The sequence below is a fragment of the Sciurus carolinensis genome, chromosome 14 (genome assembly GCF_902686445.1).
Source record: "Sciurus carolinensis chromosome 14, mSciCar1.2, whole genome shotgun sequence".
NCBI lineage: Eukaryota > Metazoa > Chordata > Mammalia > Rodentia > Sciuridae > Sciurus > Sciurus carolinensis.
The window spans coordinates 25,776,098-25,798,733 of NC_062226.1; the positions used below are offsets into that span (position 1 = coordinate 25,776,098).

A 22,636-nucleotide genomic window follows, 5' to 3' on the forward strand; every position below is an offset into this window, starting at 1 on the left:
CACAAAGTATACAATGGTTATTACTTAACAGGGACAAAGCCTTTTACCTTTTACTTCATTTACTACGCCAAAGCCTAGATAATTTAACCATTTTAAGGGAAAACTAGAGTTTAAAAGAAAAAAGTTGCATCATATTCCCCATCAATATTTATTCACTGCAATTTTGAGAGATTAAAAGGGAGGGGGAGTTCAAGGCAGCTCTACTACTACATAATCAATTAATCAAAAATAACAGCAATCAAATTTTGGCAGTTAAAGAAAAAAAGAGCGTAAAAGAGTAAAAGAGAAAAAGATTCCAAAAGTGAAATATGTCTACAAAAGGATTTCAGAGATTTACACTATATATGAAACTTTCTTTTTTGGTTTCTTGGGTGGTATCCTTCCATTTGAAAAACTGGCACAGGCACCAAGAAGTTCCTAAATTTCTTCTCCAAAGTAGGTTCGAGGTAATTTTAAAAAGAATTGATTATATAAATATATCTGCTGACTTAAACAGAAATGGAAAAGATTTCCCCTCTGGATCCAAGGAATTTTTAAAAATGTAAAACAGGAAAGGAGATTTTTCTTTTTATTTAAAGAATAAATGATAGTATAGTATTATGTGAGCAGAGACAGTAACAAAGGTAATCCTCAAATTGGAGTTATCATCCAAAAGTTTATTATTTTAAATCCAGAATCTATTTTCCCAATAGAAATCATGTAAAATGGCATTTAAGTTCCTAAGTAACCTACACATGCCCACTTAATCACATCTAAAATATATTACTGACAGCATGATTTCAACAAGACCAAAACAGACACAGAAATTGGAAATTGAGAAAGCAGAACTCTGATACCTACAGCTCTAGAGTATCTAGAGAGATAAGCTGGTCACAGTGATGCACACCTGTAAATCTTATCAACTAGGGAAATTGAAGCAGAAAGATTGCAAATTTGAAGTCAGCTTCAGCAACTCAGTGAAACAGTCTTTCAAAAGAATAATGAAAGGACGGGGGGGGGGGGGGGGGGCAGGTTGCAGCTCAGTGCCCATGGCTTCAATTTCCAGTTCTGAATAATAATAATAATAATATTTCCATAGAAGCAAAACAATGAATTTAGCACATTAAAAAAGAAAAGGGAAAAAAGTTGCCCACCTAATGCAACCAGTGGCTGACAATTTTATCCACTTCTTTAAGTATCTAGGACTTGTTCATGTGCATCAGTCATTTGAAGTTGATCTACTTCCTCTGCTGAACAGGTTTACATAATGTCTAAAGTGATTATAAAGTTCATTTGGCTTTAAAACTGAATTTGAGACACTACACAAGGAAATTTATTTACCTAATCCTACAGAGAATAGATGGTATAGTGTCCTTTGGGAGGATCCACCCTGCTATAGCAGATTTAAATTTAGCACTTTTCTTTCAAAATGGAACAGAAATTTTACATATCACCCATCGAAAAAAGTCTCAATTTTCAAGTCAAAACAACAGGACTTTATTCACTGTTCTTATACACTGTTCAAAACTGTTGATGTGTCACACTGAGGGAATGAAAATACCTCATTCACACAAACCTTTTAAAAAAATCATAGTGACAGGACTGATCAAAATAAAGGAAAACTGATAAAAGCAGAATTTGCATAAAAAAAGCACGATTTATTTCTAATTTCACAATTTGCTATAACTTTTAGACTCCTGATTTCACCTGATTTTCACATCAACTTTAAGGAAGACAGGTCAATTATTACTACTTCCATTTTTACAAATAAGGAAAGATTTTTTAAAGTATTGTGCTCAAGAACAAAAGACAAATAACAAGTGGGGGGAAAACTCCCTTCTAGGAGCATTATGGTATATCTGAAAGAGAGCAAGATGTGGAAAAAACATAAACAGTATTAAGATACTCTATTTGTGAAGGGCAAGGAAATAGGGCAGAGGTATACAGACAAGGACTTTATTAAGATGGGAAAAGATGTTTATGCACTCTAGAAGTAGAAAAACCAATGATGCAGAAGAGAAAAGGAGATATGTTATAGTGATGCCTTTTACAGATATTAAAGTGGAGGGATTGGTCTTAGATAAGTACCAGCCACAATTAAGAGACTAGCACATATATAGGCTGTAGGACCTTGTAGAAGTTCTGTCTCAACTGCTTTTGAAAGTCTCGATAAAATAAAAATGATTATTAGTAGTTGAAAAAAAGGAGAAGCGAAAATATGAAATGTCCCTATAGCAATGAAGAGCAAACAGACGAGTGAAATGTAGACTGTAAGAAGTACACTGCAGGTCCAATTAATTCGTATGTTCATGAATTTAAATAAGACAAGTCCATATAGCTATACATTTTTCTTTGGCTGAACTAAGGTAAGCACAAAATCCAGCTGAATTACATTGGGGGTTTCCCAAACAAGAACAATGGTGTAAGAGTGGGACCATGTTGCCAAGCACTGTAACTATCCTTAAGCACTATATACACATTATCTCAAACTCACAAAACCTTCAAAATCCTATTTACTTTCACAACTATTGTTCTCATCTTATAGTAAGGAAATGGGCACTAATTGGGTAATCTGACCGAGTTCACAAGTCAAGTGGCTCAGGCAGGACTTAAACTCTGGCAGCCCAGTCACAGTCATGTCACTCCAACTCTTCCAAGGAGTGTGTATACTCACTGCCTCTATTTTAGTTGGACAAAAGTGGAAGTGTGAGGGTCAGTGAAAGAAGGTAATGGATTATAAATCTCATTATAGCTGGAATCAGAGGGAGTGTAGTGTGGGATGCTAAAGTTTATTAGTAATGGAGGAAGAGCTACAGTACTAGGAACGGAGAGGGTTAGTTCCTAGTCCTGAGACTGAACAGTTGAAGTGGGGTGAAAGGAAAGATCACTGGATAAGAAGAGATTAAAGAACAGAAGGCCAAAGATCTAGGCAAGAATATCTTTTGTAGAAAACAAAACTATCAAAACCATTTACTGTTGATTTATTTTAATTTCCTTTTTAAAAAGCATATACTACTACATACTTTTCACAACATTGTTATGGTTTGGATGTGAGGTGTCCCCCAAAAGTTCACATGTGAGACAATGCAGGAAGGTTTAGAGGAGAAATGACTGGGTTGTAAGAGTCTTAATCCATCAGGGATTCACTGAAGTGGTAGGGTGTGGCGAGAGGAGACTGGAATTGGAGCGTGGTTTTGAGATATATATTTAGTATCTGGAGAGTGGAGACAAGGGGGACACTCTTTCTCTGCTTCCTGATGATGCGAGCTTTCCCTCTGCACACTCTTCTGCCATGATGTTCTGCCTCACCTTGAGCCCCAAGGAACGGATTTGGCCTTCTATAGACTAAGACCTCTCAAACCATGAGCCCTCAAATAAACCTTTCCTCTTCTATAATTGTGCTGGTCAGATCATTTAGTCAGAGTAGCAAAATAGTTGACTAAAAAAATACGTTTTTTTTTTTTTCTCTTAAAACAATATCTATCACACACTATTAAGCTTAGAATTACTGTATTCAATTTCACATTTATTTTAAATGACAAAGAAAATTGGTAAATCAGGAAAAAGAATAATGTCAAGGATAAATAACACTATATGTCCATACCTACTATTTCCACTTCCTCACCTACTGCTCCTTACTCAATTCACTTGAATCTAACTTTCAGCAACACCTCTAACCAAGAGAAAGCAGGTCACAAATGACCTCCAGCTTGCCAAAATCAAAGCTCTCATTTCTGCTTTCATCTTACTATTAATTGCTCAAGCATTAGATACATTTGACCTTTTTCCTGCTCCGAACTTTTTTTTAAAAATCATCCTATCTCAAAGGTTGCTCCTTGAATGACCTCTGTTCATCTCCACATATCAGAGGAGCTCAGAATTCAGCCCTAACTAAATCCATCCTCCTAGCAACATTCCCACCAAAGTCCCACAATTATAAAAAACACAAAAGTAAATCAATTACATACAAAGAATAACTTAGGCATTAGAGATCAATTTTCTCAAGGAATAGGCACTGAAAAACACTGCTGGAGATTTCATCCTGTCCCATTTCCTTGAAGTTAACCACATATGCTAGCTATTTTCACGTCTCTTATCTCCAGTTCAAACTTCTCTCTAATCCACTCTAATAACAAATGTAATCTCCACTTAAATGTTTAATATTTAACAAGCACCTTAAATTTGAGTTCTTACCCCAACTTCCAATCCTCCTCCTCTCTTAGCCTTTACATTTCAGGAAAGAACACAAGTATTCATACAATCTGTATAATCAAAATTTAAGTGTAATCTTTGATTTCTCAATTTGCCTCGCTCCAACCCATCAAAGAAATTATCACTACTCTACCTCCCCAAACATATCCCAATTCCATTGCCACTCCTACCCTAATCCAAGATGCAACTGCTTAAAACTATTGTGCAAGCCTCCTAATAAGTCTCACTGTTTTCCTTCTTGCCCACCCTACATCCATTCTCCATATAGCATCAAGGTAACCTTCTACAATTATAAACGAGATTCCCCACCGCTGATGAAGGCTTCCCATTTTACCATGAAAAACCCTAGCCTACAACACGTGCTTTGGTCCTTTGCCTAACTCTAATCTCCTCTTTACCTCAGCAATACAGGTCTTTTTTGATTTCCAAAGTACACTTAAAGGTCTCTGCCCCAGTCACCTAAAGAAAACACTCCCCTCATCTCTGAATGCTCATTATTCAGATCTCAGTTTAAATGTCGCCTTACCCAGAAAGGCCTTTTGTGATTAGTCTACTTAAAGGACAAGCACTATCCCATCACCTCACCTTATTCAGTTCTCTATACAGCACTTATCATTACCTAATTCTTTATATTTGTTTTTTGAGTATCTTATCCCTCTAAAATGTACATACACACCATGAGCATACGGCCTAATATCTAGTAAGCACTCAACCAATATTTGTTAAATAAGTGAATCAACATGCAAACACATTACATTCAAGGAGCACTGACTTGACAGTCCACCAAAAGAATGTATTCAATTCATTAAAAAGATTTTCACTACATGCCCACTAGTGCCAGACTTTGGAAAAAAAAAAAAAAAATCAACTCTGGCAGAAACCATATAAGACGCTCTAGTTTCTTCACAGATCCGTTCTACCAATATGCCAAGAACCATTCATTTCACCTCTGCAATATGGTACTTTATGTACTACTCAATGTTGAAGGCACTGTATCTACCATGACTATATTAAAAATACAATAAATCATAAACAGAAACTATCTTAGTAAATAATGGCTAGCAAATACTATAGAAATTATTTTATAACAATATTTATAGCAATCACAATCATCACAGAAATAAAATAAAAAGTGAGGTAATTCTTTGTAGATTATTGTATAGCATATTAAATACTAAATAAAACATTCTAACTCTCTTATCAAAATCATCCAATGCATAGTTTTAGTGTCACTTATACAGTAACATAACCTCATTTCAGTTCCCGCATTTAAAGTTTACTGGTCTCCGACCCCCATTATTTAAAGCACAAAACCAGTATCAGGGGTTAGCAGACTATAGGATAATTGTGCATACCACATACTACAGTGGCAATGACCTCAATATTTTTATTCTTGAATCTGCCTGTTCTTAATTAATGGCTTTAAGCAGCATCAACAAAAAATGAAGTGACTTTGGATCAAAGCTTAAAAACTGTGTGCATTCCATTCTCTGCTAAATGTCCATCACACCAACAAACTGTAGAATTTTTAATCTTTTAGAAGTAGTAGAATATGAGACATCTCAGAATCTTTGGTATGTAGGTTAAATATCTTCCATATTTTTAGAGTAAATCACCTATTTAAAATAAAACATCACGTAATGAAAGAAATTTATCTGCCTCTCACATGTAACATATCTCACTTTGCTCCTTATTGCTTGAAAGTTTTATAAAAGACGCACTACACTATTGTAAAAATAAAAGAATCTTTGCAAAGGTTAACGATAAAGGCAGTGCATGATAATGGTCATGCAGAGGTACAACATAATTAGTAAGGGAGAGATTTCTAACTTTCAAAAACTAGAGCAAATAAAAACACCTTAAAAACAAATTATCTTGCCTTTTCCATTTTGTACTTCCCTTTTTAGCCACAGAGCACCAGTTAGATCAATAAAGCTCCCAGAAGACCAAATCATGCCCTTCCTACAAGTCCCTGTACTCCTCCAGTCCTGCCAGCAGAGCTCACTAAACATTTACTTATTCAACAAATGAATCTTTAATTCCTACTATCTCTCAATCTTTTTCCCCCTCATGCTCATCTTGAACCCAAAAGTTTCTATGCTAGGTACCTTAAGTTATTTAATTTCCCTAGTTCCTTCCAAGTAAAAATTGAACCAAATTAAACCTTAAACTACCAAAATACAGGTCTGAGAAGCCTAAATATGTCAAATTGTTGATATACCTATATTTCTCACTAAAAATCCTCTTTTCTTAATTTTAGTACTATTTCTAAAACCCTTGGTTACACAGTTTCACAACAAACTAAAAACAGAACACCGAAAATGATTTTCATTGTTTCCTTTTTAAAGGAATCTTAAAGCACTATATCAAAAATAGACACTAATTTCAACTCCCTATGAAGCTAAAATAAGAGCCGGGGTATGGAACAGTGGTAGAGCCTTTGACTAGTATGCATGAGGCCGAGTTGATTCCCACCAAAGGAGGGGCGGGGGAGATGGAATAGAATTAGTTAGAACAGTTGTCTGGAAAAACATTTTGAAGTATTAGGTTTTACATTTAAATTAATAGCAACAATTTATATAAATAATAACAAAAAGTTAAGGAAGCCACTGTAACAATGAGCTTACTGAAAATATACTTATGTAATATACTAATTATATTCCCTGCAAATAAAGTGGAAGATAAATGCAGTTGAAAATTTATACAAATGTTACTGACTCTAAGATAATCATCCATATAAAGTGCTTGAGGAGTAGTATAAATCTTTCAGAGCACAAGTACTGCAGTGGAGTGTGGAGTCACTGCACAATTTCAACAGACCACAGACATTTAAAAAAATTCAAATCTTAGGTTTTGGTAATTCTAATATTAATTCTGAATATGATGCTGATAGTCATAGTGGCAAAATGACACCAAAATTTATCACTACAAAGAATCAAAGACAAAGAGACATTTTATGTAGTTTGGTCTAAAAATCATTCAACAGTTGACTGTACTTTAACTTTCATCCTCCAACTTACTAGTACACAAACAGTAAGGGAATATTCAAGAAGAATTCGATTCTATTAGTAGTTATCAATCCACCCAATGTTGACTATTACTTTTGAGCACACTGAAAAGTTCCTCATACCACATGATTTACTTTCCATACCTTTCAGAATTTATTACATACCATACACATATTTACAATGAAAAGTACTGATATCAAGTCAATTTGTTTCACAACTGTAAAAAGGTTAGGAACTCTCTGTTTAAGAAAGTAAAGATAGAAAACTTTATGAGATAAACTTAATACCTTCCATTGATTAAATAATTGATTTCATTTACAGGCCTCGAACAAACTACCATAATCTTCACACCTCTGCAGGTATTACTGCTATTCAGAAGATGAGATTAAGTTGCCCAAAGTCTTAGGAAATGAGTTAGAGCCACAAAAGGAAAGCAGTTCTATTTAATAGCAAGGCCTCAGCTTTAAAAATGTATTTGTGTGTGTGTGTGTGTGTGTGCACACACACAGAGGTATACAGAGATGGGCAGTAAGTTGCTGGGTTAAACCTCGCATTATAAACCAAACAGTGTACAGCAGTCCAGTTCCAGAACATACAAATTTATACTCATGACACTTTCAAGATTCTTGACATAAAGTTGAATTAACTTCAACAGCGTCACTTTTTGCAGTCAGAAATAGGGAAGACGGCATTAGAATTTATCACGTGAACTTGTGAAGTATTTAAGACTTCACCAGCTGAAGCGATTTGCAGTTTTTTATATATTTCTCCCTTTAAAAGCTACTATTCGAAGAGTCATGGAGGTTGCAGGGTTACAAAACTTCTGAAGCAGAACCCGTTAAATCTGGAGCTGAGTTTTGAGCCTGGATTTGAAGGGCTCTCGGGTCAAAAAAAAAAAAAAAAAAAAAACTTACTAACAGGCCTCAGCATAATGTGTGTGGGTGTGGGTTTGGTGGCTGCAGGACGGCAGTAAAATGACCTGTGATAACACATTCTAAAGAGAAGGGGCGAAGAATTCCTTTCCACTACCCCTCACCACTCACCTCTGGCAGGCTGCAGACAGAACCTGATACTGTTTTAAGGCTCATCATCTCGGGTTACCAACTCCTAGACCTTAGCGCCTAACCAGGTCCCCGCAGGGGTGGTGACGACGCCTACATCGCCCTCCCCCACCTGTGCACCACACCAGCAGGCCAAGCTCCACCGCCCGGGCGGCCCCGTCGGCCCCGGCCTCCCCTCCCCCTCCCGCCCCACGACCACGCGCTCCGGCCGAGGCCTCCAGTGCCCGCGGGCGTGTGCTCCACACCATCTGCCTCCAGGCGTCCGGCCTCCGCTTCCCCATTCTGGGACCACAAAGCCCGCGGAGCCTCAGGAGGGTCGGTCCGCCGCACGCCGCCAGGGCCCAGCCGCGCCCTCCCGAGGTCCCGGCTGCAGGCCCGCGCGCCGCCCCCCGCCCAGGCCCGGCGGGCGCCTGGGGCTCCCGCACGCGGCCGCCCCCGCCGGGCCCGCGGCCTCGCCGCGCGTACCGTCTCCTCCGGGTCGATGTCGATCTTGAAGGTCTGCTGCTGGAGGGTCTTCAGGGTGACCTGCATGGTGCCGCCGCAGCTCCGCTGCCGGGCCTGCGCCGGGTGGGGGCCTCTGGGCGGGGTCTGTGGCCTGGCCGCCCCGGGGTCGCCCGCGCTCCTCGCGCTCTCAGGAGGAAGGCGGTGGGGGTGGGGGCTTGTCACATTCGCCCAGCGGAGCGGCCTCTCCCCCAGCCCGTGCCCGAGGCCGCGCCGCTGCTCCCGCGACTGCGGCCTTCCCCGCGAGCTCGGGCCGCGTGCTTCCTCACGCGCCGGCCGCTGAGTCCACAGGAGGAGCGAGGGGGTCCTCGAGAGCAGCTGAGAATCCGCTACCTCACCACAGGATGGTGGCCGCCATCATCGTGACTCGCCGAGACGTGCCCCCTCCCCCACCAGAAAAACCTGGGGGATGGGGCCGGGTCGGCTAAACGCGCAGGCGTAGGGTGCGGCGAGCCTGTGCGCAAGCGCAGCCAGAAACTCCGCCCCGGAACTGGGGGCGGAGCCTATGGCGGCCCTGGAATGTGGGCGGCCGGGATCGGGTGTGCGCAGACGCACACCGCGGGCGTCGGCGGCCCTCGGGGCTTCCTTGTCGCGTCTGCAGCCGGGAGCTCAGGCCACCCGCCTCCCTTAGTCGCTCCGCCTACGTCCAGGCTCCGCCCGGCTGCGCGAGTTGCGCAATCCGTCGCCGGGGAAGCGCTACGTGGAGGCACAGCTGAGAGTGGATGCTGAACCTGGACCCGGGGACCTAGAGGGCGGTAGTTGGGGCGGAGTGTAAGTGAAATGATCGCGGTAACCACAGTGGTGGGCCAGCACTGCGGGGCGCGGGCGCAGTGCGAGCTTCTGTGGTGTCCACTAATTTTTAAATCCTGGAGTAGACTACAACGCCAGACTGCCCGGCTTCAGACTTTGTGTTCTCTTTCTAGCCTTGGTACCTTGGACTTAAACAGAAGGACGGATTTAAAACGGAGGTCAAGTTATGTCACTTCTTTGGAGCTAACAGGTCTCTTGTTCCACATTTTATCCAGAGGAAAAGTCAGAGTTCTTACAGCTGAGTTCATCAGTCCCTCCCCATTCACCGCATCCGTTGCTCTACCCCACATGGTATTGTCGGTGGATAGTAGGCAAATGTGCCCCCCCAAGTGCCTTATTTGCACTTCCCGTTCTATCTGCCACTTGCTAAGGCTTTGCTCAAATTTCGCCGCCTCAGTGAAGTCTACTGTGATTACATCACTCAAAATTGCAACTTCTCTAGTTCCTTTGTCCTGCTTTTTTTCCCTATTAACATTTATCATCTTCTGATTACCATATAATATACATGTTAATTAAGTTTATCATTCCTCCTCCTTTAAACCCCAAGCTGAAACTTCATAAAAGCAAGGTTTTTTTTTTTTTTGTTTGTTTGTTTTTGTGTGTGTGTGTGTGTGTGTGTGTGTTTGCTGCTAATCCCCAAACACCTAAGAATAATGCTTGGCGTATTGCAGGCACACAGCAGATATTAGTGGAATGGATGAATGTTCTCCCATTTCATTAGCAGTAATTTGGAGATAAGGTCACTCAGCTTATTGATTGTTGGAGAGGGGAATGGAATAATGCATGTAAAACTTCAGTACCAGAAACATAACAGTCTGTAAGTGGTTAGCTGTTAGTAGTATGCCCATTTACTGATGAGAAGACTAAAATAACAGAGATGTTGAATAATGTGCTTAGAGTCACCAAACTAGTAAGTGGTAGATCCAGACGCTGAACTCAGGCAGATGACTTCAGAGCTGGTATTCCTAGGTACCTGACTGAGCTGCCTCTTAATAGCCCCTTCCCCCATGACATTTGACTTGAAGTGTTCAAGTATCAAACAGAGTTACAGTCAGACTACCGTTAGCTGTATGACCAATTGCAAGTCACCACGCTGGGCCAGCAGCTTCGTGGGTATACTGTCACTGTGGTTTTCCATAGACTCTTGAAACTTGGATATAAGTCTTTCATGAAACTCCTGAGTAGTCTTCCTCTCCACTTACATGGTATTTCTCCTCTCACAGCATCTATTTCCCTATACTGTGATTCAATTTCTAATTCTCTGCCCTCTGTCTTCCTCTATATCTTAGTCACTAGATGATCTCCTCTTGGTCCTTGTTTTGAAATACCTTCAGTCTGGACTAACTCTAAACCCTTAACTATAGAGTCAGTCAACCATCTAAGCAATATTTTCACTTGAAATACAACAAGCCTCAGAAAAATAACATGGCAAAACAGAACAATTGACTTCCCTATGGACCTTTCCTGCCCCTGCAAACTGTTCACTGTTCCCTGGCCCCCACCACCCTCAGTTTTCCCCAGCTCAGTTCATGGCATCACCACCCACCTAGGTATTCAGACCAAAACCTAGTCTTCATTCTTAAGTCCCTTTCTTCACCTTTCCCTCCCCAACTGCCATCCAATTCATTAGTAAGTCCTATCAACTTTGTTCTCCAATCTATATCCCAATTCAGCCTCTTTTCACTATTCTTCTATAGGTGATTCCATCGTCCTTCACCTGCTCCCAACAGGTCTCCCCATTTTCACTCTTCTTGCCCCAGCTGCCTCTCCAACAGCCAACGTGATCTTTTTAAATGATAGGTCATGTCACATCCATGCTTAATATCTGTTAGTCAGATTTCTCTCACCGTGACAAAGCACCCAAGATAATCAACTTACAAGGAGAAAAGATTTATATTGTCTCACAGTTTCAGTTAATGGTCAATTGGACGCATTGCTTTGGACCTGTGGAGTACATACAGTATATTATAGGAGGGTGTAGAGATGTAATTGCTCACCTAATGGCAGCCAGGAAGCAAAGATAGGAAGCAAAGACAGGAAGGGGTGGAGCCCCATATCCCTTCAAAGGTATGTCCCCAATGGCCTTTCTTTAGGCACCTCCTGCTAAAATTTCTACTATTTCCCAACAGCACTACAGGCTGATAACTAAGCCTTTAGCATATGGACCTTAAAGGGACATTTAATATCCAAATGTCCCTTAACAATACCATAACAATACCTAATTACATGTTAGAATAAAGTTCAAACTCTTTTCCTGACCTTGGAGAGCCTATATGATCTGACTATTATCAAATTCTCCAAATTCACCTCTTCCTTCTCTCTCTCTCTCATGCAGTCATCCTTCTGTACTACCTTTCTTTCATTCCTCAAACAGGCAAAGTTGTATTCTGGTTTTGCAATACTGAGGATTGAACCCAGGGCCTGGGGCATACTAAAATACTTTACCACTGAGCTACAATCCCAGATGCATGCTGGGGTGGTTCTGTCCTCAGGACCTTTGCATTGAGGTTCCTTCAGCTTGAACTCTGTCTTTCCAAATAATTGAATGGCTCTTTTTTTATTGTAGATTCTTCTCTGTGATTTGAATGTCTCCTTTCACACTCATGTTGCCTTTTTCCCCCACAGCACTGGGGATTGAACTTAGGAGTGTTCTTACTGCTGAGCTACATCCCCAGTCCTTTTTAAAATTTAATTTTGAGGCAGAGTCCTGCTAAATTGTTGAGGCTGGCATCAAGCTTGCCATCCTTTTGCCTTCAGAATCCACTGCACCTGGATTCATGTGAAATTTTACTGCCATTTAGTATTAAGACTTGAAAACTTTAAGAGGTGATTAGGTTCTTTCCTTATGAATGGAGTAATGTTATTATCATTGGAGTGGGTTAGTTATCTCAGGAGTGGCTTCCTGATAAAAGTGACTTGGATTCCCTTTGTCTAGTGCATGTCCACTTGCCTTTCCACCATGTTATGGTGCAGCTGAAAGTGCCTCCCTCACCAGATGCTAGTGTCTGCTCTTGGACTTCCCAGACTGCAGAACCATGAGCCACATAAACTTCTATCATTATGAACTACCCAATCTGTGATATTCTTTTAAAGCAGCAGAAAATGGACTCCTACAAGCTCCAAGTCCAATTTTACTTCCTCAGAGAGGACCTCTCTAACAAATTTAAACAATATAGAAGAACCACAAGTAAGTGTCTCTTATCTAATAAGCTTAGGACAAGAAATGTTTCAAATTTCAAGTGTTTCAGATTTTAGAATATTTGTATAGATTTTACTGATTGAGGATCCCTCATCCAAAAATCTGAAATTCAAACTCTCCAAAATCCAAAGCTTTTTGAGCACTGGTAGGTTGCTCAACCTACATTGGACCTCTTCTCTTGGCCAGGCATTTGCTTCTTGGGGAGGTGAACTTGCTTTCATTCGTGGCTGTTCTAACACCTAGTACAGTGCCTGGAGCACAGTAGGTGCTCAGTATGTGAAAATATTTTAAAACTAATATATGGTGTACAAAGTTATAATATTAAATTTATCCTCTACAAATACTACTGTCTACAAAAGAAAAGGGAAGGGGGAGATTCCATATATAAATGTATGTTTAAAAACAAAAAAATATTCTGCTTGTGGCTGGGAAAAAAAAAAAAAGAAAAACAGAAACGTAGGGAAGAATTGATTGAAAAGTCCTCCTTCTCCCTTCTTAGAAGTAAGCATTGTTTTGAGTGTGTTTAGAAACTTTCTAGAAATATTCCACCAAATAGCTGTGGAAACAGTAGATTTTAAGAGTCAATTAGTTAAAAAGTTCACCCATAATATTTTCTAAAGCACAGTGTTAAGATAAAATCACTGTTTTATTTCTAGAAAAACTGCATGCTAGACAGTCATTTTTGACCCCATAAAACTGCTTGGATAGTCTGTATGCACCCTTGTTTGTTTTTTGTTTTTTTTTTTTTGCAGTGCTGGGATTGAACCCAGGACCTTGTGCTTGTGAGGCAGACACTGTACCAACTGAGCTATATCCCCAGCCCTATATGGACCCCCCCTGTAGAATGAGTTGCCTGAGCCCATAGTCCCACAGGCTAGATAAGGCCTTACCCCTGTGCCACAATACAAAGGCTTGTCAACAACATCTCCAGCCTCCCTTCTACAGTTGATAGGCCAAGATAAAATGATGGAAGGAGTCATTGATTCCTAGGAATGTTGCTTGTATTTTTGGAAATCAGTCAGATGGTTTCAGGGAAGAGGATGAGCAAGAAGATATGCAGCAGCTGCTGATCTAGAAAATACTAGGTGTATTGGTCCATTTTGTATTACCATAGTGAAATGTCTGAGGCTGAGTGACTTCATAAAGAAAAGAGATGTTTTGGTTTCTAATTATGGAGGTGCATAAAGGAAAGAAGTTTACCTCTGCTCAAATATCTGTTCATGGCCTCCTTTCTGGTAGAGTCCAAGGTATCACAAGCATCACATGGTAAGAAACGGAGCATGCAAGTGCATCTGTGTATGTCTGCTCTCTCCCTTTTCTTATAAAGCCATGGGTATTCAATCGCAGGGGCTCCACCTGATGGCGTTATCTAATCCTGATCACTTCCCAAAGGCCCCAGCCCTAAATGCAATAGTTAGGTCAGGTTTCTAGTCTCTTAAAAATATCCCACAGTGGGGATTACAACCCTGGGGGCACACAGTCACACATTCATCACACATCCAAACCATAGCTCCAAGGTGAGATTCCACACTTCCCACAATTCATTCATTAAACAGTGAGACTTCACATCAGAAAGTGTTCAGGGGGCTGAAGATACAGTAGTATCCCTCAAACTTCACTGCCCTCGTGAAGTTTGTATTCTAGTAGGATAATAATTAAATAAACATAAGGAACTAAAAATCAAAAGGTATATGTATTACATCAGATGATAAGTACTATTTTTCTTAAAAAGCACATGAAAAGAATCAATAGTGCTCAGGAAAAGGAATGTTACTACAGAGAATGTTTCAGACAGGTTTCATTCCCACTCCACGCCCCGCATCATTTTTCCTTGTCACCCAGTTGTTAGCCCCGACAAGGCTGACCTTTCCAAACTACAGCAGTTGGCTTCCTGGGGAGTCTGAGCAGAAGTGGGGAGGGAGGAAAGTGAAGTTAGGGAATTCCTTCCTTCTTGTGGTTGGCAATGCACTTGATACGAAGTCATTGCTTCTGCAGGGTGACTCCTCTTCAGGTGACACTCTTCCAGATTCTGGTAACTATGCCCGACCTTGTCCCTTCAGGCCTTCAGGGCCTTATTTCTTACTCCAGGGTCCTGGAGTCTCCTTCCAGTTTCCTCTATACTTACTCTTGTAAAGAGTCTCTTTATCAGATCTTTCTGGAATATACCTCCTGAGAGTTTCCTGGGGCTGCCATAAAAAGTACCATAAACTAAATAACTTAAATCAACTGAAATTTATCGTTTAGCAGTTCTGGAGGCTGGAAGTTCCAAATCAGGATATTGGCAAGGCTTTGCTCCCTCTGAATTTGTCAGGGAGAGTTCTTTACCTCCTCCTGGATCCTGGTAGTTGTATGGTCCTCACTGTTCCTTGACCTGCAGCTTTAGCACTTTAATCTCCGCCTCCATCATTAAATGGCACTCTCCCTTTCTATGTCTGTGTTTTTGTGTTTCTTCTTACAAGGTATAGGGACTCAGTGTAGCATGACTACTGCCATCTGGTCAAACTGCCATTTCCCACCAAGTGAGCCCTACAGGATAAAAACTGTCATTAAGATAGTCAGTTGAGGGGTTGGGGGTTTAGCTCAGTGGCAGAGTGCTTGCCTAGTACACACAAGGCCCTGAGTTCCGTTCTTGGCCCTGAAAAAAAAAAAAAGATAGTTGAGCATTTTATGTCATGCCTCTGAATTATTTCTTTACTGATGTTTGATATGTTGATAGTTTTGAGAAAGCCCAGGTATATTAAGCTTGGCTGAGTCTCACCTGGTATAAAATCCTTCCTTCTGTCTTTAGGTGCAGGGAGCTTCCTGTTTTGCTACCACTTAAGACACTTCTGTTCATAAATCCCTAATAAATTTCATTTTGCAAATCGTGGTTTCATCGGCTTCTTTCTTGGGTCTTATGGTACCTTCCAACTTTGGTGACAGGTTCTTATCCACTGGACTTTTCTGAAATAAGTCAGATTAGGAGCCCAGCCTTATAACTTTATATAATGATTTGCATCATAATGACCACAAGACTCCCAGGTACTGTTTTTTTTGTTGTTGTTGTTGTTTTTTGTTTGTTTTGTGAAGAGGAGAAGGTCACAATTCAACCCAAAAAAATACCTGATTTGAATGTGACATCTGTTTTTCTGCTGAGGTCCAGATTGACACACAGGTTAATTAAGAAAAGTTCCCTTCTGGGTTGCTACTAGTACAGAAAGTAGAAAAGAAACCAGCCATGTAGTTACCACAGAAAATTAGAGGGAACCAAACAAGGGAACCAACAGTGATAGCCAGGAACCTTCGCACTCACATTGTATTCATGTGCAGACAGGTGCAGGGCCATGAGGTAGAAGTGTGCTTGGCATATAGAAGGAATTCTGAGGTCAGTTAAAGGGTCAGTTAAAGGGTCAGTTAAAGGAGAGGTGAGCCTATCAGCAAAGACTTCAGCTTTAATTCTGAATAAACTGGAGAGTCATCGGAGGATGAAGGCAGAGGAGTGACATGTTGTGACTTTTGTTTTGAAAGAATTGCTTTGATTTCTGCATGGAGAACTTCCTGGGGCAGGTTAAGGATACAAACAGACTAGTTACAAGGCTACTGCAGTAGTTCAGGTGAGAGCGGTGACGTGTCGGTGTGGAAGCCCCACAGTGAGAAGTGGTTGGTTTCTGGGTTCATTGACATTAGAGCTGGCAGGCTCTGCTGGAGCTGATGGGTGGTGGGAGAGACTCGCCAGGCATCGCTTCATGTTAGGGAACTCTCTCAGAGTCCTCTAGTCCTTAGTCAGGAGTAACTACACTCACCAATGGTGTTCTACAGGATACTAGTCTATCCAGCAGATGCTCTCCGAGTACCTACTCTGTACCATCGGTGTGTTGGAAATACAATGATGGACAAAGTCCAAGTATGGTTCCTATTAAGAAAAATAGCAACATTTCATTTAAGCCTTTCTGTAGCCAGAGCACATGTTGTCATGATTTTTTTTTAATATAGTTGCTGCTGTGCATCCATTATTAAGTCCAAAGTTATCTGAACCCAATTGTACCCTGTCACCTTTGGCCCAGTTAAAAGTTCCCCCTTTCCATATGGTTGTTTGAAATATAGCTTGTGTGTTCTTCATTTCAGTGACTCAAAACCCATGTGCCACAGCTGTGACCACAATAAAACCTAATGGCTAACACTAGAGTCATTCAAACAAGTAACCAATCCTCACATGTAACCAATCCTCCACCCTAGGCCCTTCATGGGGAAGTCCAGGGGAAAACACTCATAGACTTTTATAAAGGCCTCACTCCACAGATCCCCAACCCCACTTTCCACCTGCTGGTTGAGCTTTTTGATGCCCCCAGACTTCCCATAGGCCTCCTGTTGCCGTTCCAACCTATTTGGGATCTGTAAGTAATAAATTTCTTCTGTTTCATGCATTTTAGTTCCACCTCCTCATTGTGTCTCACCTGACCAATACTGAAACTACCCTCCATCATCGCCTATCAGGGGTGTCTTAGAGAGTATCATACTGGCTGTGGACACTCCCTAGAGACACAGCTTAACACCAAAGTAGATAGAAAACACAACAATAAAAATCACAACTATGCTAGCTGTTGATCAATGGCTCCCTTTGCCATTGTTTATAACTGATTAGTGATTTATGACAAACATATTATGTTCATAAAACCTCTTTCCAAATTATAGATGTTTGTAGAGTGGTGACATTTTCTTAATTACAAAAATATTCCCATAATGTAACAAAAGTGTTCAACTCATTTTTAAGGGCATTTCAGAAGCATACCATAATTTAAAAATACTTTTTAAAACAATTTCAGACTATAACAGTTGAGCTTTAAAATTATCTTTCATTTTCAAGCTTAGACTTCTGGCTTCTTCAACCTCACCCAAGTTTCTCAGCTTCCTGAATCTCTTTTTGATCATCTCCATCACTGCCACAGGACCATTCCATTCATGGGTCCATCATGCTTCTACTCTTGCCTCCTTATTGTCTATTCTAAAAACAATTGCCAGATCTTATCTGTAAAGATGATTCAGTCCACTATGTAAATCATGTCCCTGGGAAGCAGACACTGAAATAGAGTTAGAAGTATGAATATATATATATATATATATAGGCAGGTATTAACTGTAAAAAACAAAGGGGAGAAAGCAGGATTTGGTAGGGAAAGCTTTGAAAACACAATGTTGATATGTTCCTGTGCAAGGAAAGAGGAAAGGAAGCAGAATTGTGCAGGAAAAGATTCAGACTATGATGCAGATCTGACAAAGTCTCAATCAACCTGATGGGCAGCTCTGGAGCAAATACTGATCATTAGAGCAATCCCTGTTTGGACACAATTACCAGACTCTGGTACCCCAGCCATGCTCAGTAGCTCAGGGCTGCCAGGAATAGCTGACAGATAACTATACCTCTCAGCTAAGTACTCACAGGCAACGTTTTTTTAAAAGGGTACCAGTGCATGTCCCAATGGGTCCCCTAATCGGGTAATATGTTGGATGAGATGCTAAGTCTATGAATCAGGCACTCTGTAAATTCCTAGAAAGTGATATAGGCTGAAGTTCTGTGGGCAGGAAATGGAAACCTATAAAATAATAAATGTATACTTCAGTAAGAACAAATTCCATGTATTACCTGCATGTAAAGACCCCAGTGCAGTCCACTTGCCGCTGAGACGTGAGTTGATCCCCAAAAAAGAAAGCCATATTGAGAATTCAGCACTGGTTTCTGTTTCTGGCAGGTTGGATGTTTAGAGGTGATGATAGCTGTATCAGCTTGGTAAGAGTTCATGACAAGGGACCATGCAGAGTCTCCATGACTGCCACCACAGCCACATCAGTCATGGGCCCATAGAGCTTCTGCTCTTGCCTCCTTTTAGTCTATTCTAAAAACGATAGCCAGATTATTTTACAACATAATTTGAATCTATTCACTTTTGCTTAAAACTTTGTAACGACTCCCTATTTAGGAAAATCCTGAGTCCTTACAATGGTCTAGAAGATCCTACATAATTTGTCTTTCTCTCACCTCCCCTTCTTTTCTGATTCATTTCTACACAATTCCTGGGCTCACTCTGCTCTGGCCATTCTGGCCTCCTTACTGTCCCTTGAAGTGGCCAGGTCCAATCCCATCTGAGACTTTTGTTCTCCCTTCCTATAAAACTCTTTTGTATGTATCTGCCCTTTCCTTTATCTCTTCTAATCTTTACTTAAATTCCACTTTCTCAATGGTACTCTGATTCCTTGATAATCCTATTTAATATGATGACAAAATGTCCAAAACTTCCCAGTCCAGCATTCCTTGATGCTGCTTATCCAGATTTCCCTTTTTCTCCTTTTAGAATTACTGTCTTCTAAATTATAGATATTGAAGTTATAAGCCATTACTCCCAACTTAAGACTGATAAAACTGGCCTGCTAGATGTTTAAAACCAAAACTTGCAGACCAAAACTAAGGAAGTAAAGGGCCAAGGCAAAAGCAGTCAATACTTTGTCCCTTGCCCTCTAAGATCAGCCAGAACCCAGGAATAATGGAACCCCTTTAAGGGGCCTGCAACTCCACTGAAACACCAGACCTCCCAGTCAGGGGAAGCACCAGAAGAGGAAGCCAACAGTGTATATGCTGCAAAAAAGAAGGGTCACTGGAGAGGAAAATGTCCCTGCTGCTTTCAGGGGAAGCCATATGTGTCTGCAAGATCCTAACTCATCCTGGCAGATGGCTCAACTGGTAGAGGAAGCTAAAGCAGCATAGAGACTTCTCACAAGTCAAGAGTGACTCCCTGAGGAATTTCAGCTGACTCCTAACAGTAGATAGGAACAAGGTCAATTTTGACCAACTTGTTAAACACCTGGCAGGCGTGTATAACCAAAGCACAGTCATATATGAACATTTAGAAGGAAAAAATGGTTCTTTTAATGTACCTTGAGATGTACAATGCTGTTAGCCCTACCAAAAGTAAGTAAGCTGGAGGCTATAAAGGAAGGATTCTTGCCAGTGCCTGATAACTATCACTCAAGACTTTCAGAGTCACAAGTTTCTTTCTGAGTTAAGACCTCCAAACTTCCTAACCTTCTACCTGGGCAGGCTTGATATGTGTTTCTGTGTTTTACTGATATGATTATCTAGCCCCAATATTCATAGGGAAATATTGCTTTACTGTCTTGTTTGTTGTCCTATCATGATCCCTGCCCTATATACCTCATCCAGTCTCCTGCCAGCTGTTGCCATGGACCTCTGAAATCCCCTGATGCTGAATGTCTTCATCTGTCCATGCCTCATCTTATAGAAAACCATTAAAAAATCTAGGCCATCAAACTCCAGCTGGTATTCTGACAAGATTACAAACTGATCCTACAAATGAACCCTGACACTCTGCTGTCTGATCTTGACCATATAGGGTGAGAGTTCTGTGAATCCCAAATACACAGGAACAACAGTCAATTATCAGCCTAAATCAGCTATAAGAAGATGAGATCTTCAGCTCCTCAACTACCCCAAAAGGATTTGGGGATCATGTCTCTCAGGGGGAAATGTTAGGTAGAAATTCAGGGAATCCAAATGGGCAGGAGCAGGATAGAAGAAAATGCCACTAGTGGACATGACAGGGGATAGAGTCATTATGTCCTTGTTTAAGACTTAAAGTCCCATTACCACAACAACTCCTACCACTGAGGACTTATCACCCAAGGTAACTCCTGCCACAGGTTTGGTATTCTGGAACAACCTGTCAGGGTAAAGTGGATAGTATTCTAACTAGGTTTTCTAAAGTAACCAATGGAGGAAAATTGGACACTGTTCTAATCAGGTATTATAAGGTAATCAGTGGGAACAAATGGGGTAAGGTCTTCAATCAGGTCTGTATAAGGAAGAGAATGTCTCACAGCTCAGCACATAACACACCAGTTTCTAGACACTGGGATCTCAGTGACTCTCTTTTTGTCAGCCCATTGTGTTCTACCTTACAGAGTTCTACTTCCACCTTAACATCAATAAATCTATATTTTGCTTGTTAAAATTTTTTAAATAAAATTACTATCTTCTAACCTACTGCATAATTTATATGTTTATTATACTTGTTGTTTAGTGTCATATCTGCTGCTAGAATACAGGGATCTTGGTGTGTTTTACGGTCATTCTTTAAGTACCAGAAGTGTGTCTGGAACGGAGAAAGAGATCAATAAGTAAATAATGAAAAGAAAACTTAGCTGGTCAAAAAAAGAAAATTGAAAAATGGCCATACTACCAAAAGTGCTATACAGATTCAATGCAATTCCAATTAAAATCCCAATGATGTACCTTACAGAAATAGAGCAAGCAATCATGAAATTCATCTGGAAGAATAGAAACCCAGAATAGCTAAGCAATCCTTAGCAGGAAGAATGAAACAGGGGGTATCGCAATACCAGAACTTTAACTCTACTCCAAAGCAATAGTAACAAAAACGGCATGGTATCGGCACCAAAATAGACAGGTAGATCAATGGTACAGAATAGAGGACACGGACACAAACCCAAATAAATACAATTTTCTAATACTAGACAAAGGGGCCAAAAATATGCAATGGAGAAAGATAACCTCTTCAACAAGTGGTGCTGGGAAAACTGGAAATTCATATGCAACAGAATGAAACTAAACACCTTTCTCTCACCCTGCACAAAAATCAACTCACAATGGATCAAGGACCTTGAAATCAGACTAGAGACCCTGCATCTTATAGAAGAAAAAGTAGGTCCAAATCTTCAACTTGTTGGCTTAGGATCAGACTTCCTTAACAGGACTCCCATAGCACAAGAAATAAAAGCAAGAATCAATAACTGGGATAGATTCAAACGAACTAGCTTTCCTCTCAACAAAGGAAATTATCAGCAATGTGAAGAGAGAGCCTATAGAGTGGGAGAATATCTTTGCCACTCATACTTCAGATAGAGCACTAATTTCCAGAATATATAAAGAACTCAAAAAACTCTGCACCAAGAATACAAATAATCCAATCAACAAATGGGCTAAGGATATGAACAGACACTTCACAGAAGAAGATCTACAAGCAATCAACAAACATATGAAAAAATGTTCACCATCTTTAGTAATAAGAGAAATGCAAATCAAAACTACACTAAGATTCCATCTCACCCCAATTAGAATGGCGATTGTCAAGAATACAAGCAACAATAGGTGTTGGAGAGTATGTGGGGAAAAAGGTACACTCATACATTGCTGATGGGGCTGCAAATGAGTGCAGCCACTCTGGAAAGCAGTGTGGAGATTCCTTAGAAAACTTGGAATGGACCTACCATTTGACCCAGCTATCCCACTCCTCGGCCTATACCCAAAGGACTTAAACTCAGCATACTTCAGAGATGCAGCCACATCAATGTTCATAGCTGCTCAATTCACAATAGCCAGACTGTGGAACCAACCTAGATGCCCTTCAATTGATGAATGGATAAAGAAACTGTGGTATATATATACAATGGAATATTACTCAGCTATAAAGAATAATAAAATTATGGCATTTGCAGGCAAATGGATGAAATTGGAGAATATCATGTTAAGTAAGATAAGCCAATCTCAAAAATCCAAAGGCGAATGATCTCACTGATAAGCGGATGATGACACATAATGGGGGATGGGAGGGGGGCAAGAATGGAGGAAGGAGGGACTGTATAGCAGGAAAAGAGGTGGGAGGGGTGGGGGGGAAGGGAAAAATAATGGAATGAATCAAACATCATTACCCTATGTAAATGTACGATTATGCAAATGGTATGCTGTTACTCCATGTACAAACAGAAACAACATGTATCCCATTTTTTTACAATAAAAATAAATTAAAAAAAAAAAGAAAATTGAATCAAGGTGATAGTGAGTGTGTACACACATCTAC

General features: G+C 40.6%; 1 protein-coding gene across 1 annotated transcript in view; it reads right to left on the minus strand.

Moving 5' to 3' along the window:
* Rad23b (RAD23 homolog B, nucleotide excision repair protein) overlaps positions 1 to 9,198 on the minus strand; it is a 42,347-nt gene extending 33,149 nt beyond the window's left edge. The window contains exon 1 of the mRNA XM_047524840.1: positions 8,726 to 9,198. Coding sequence (XP_047380796.1) covers positions 8,726 to 8,791 — 66 coding nt within the window. The 5' untranslated portion in view covers positions 8,792 to 9,198. The remainder of the gene's footprint in view (positions 1 to 8,725) is intronic.
* Positions 9,199 to 22,636: the final 13,438 nt, after the last annotated feature.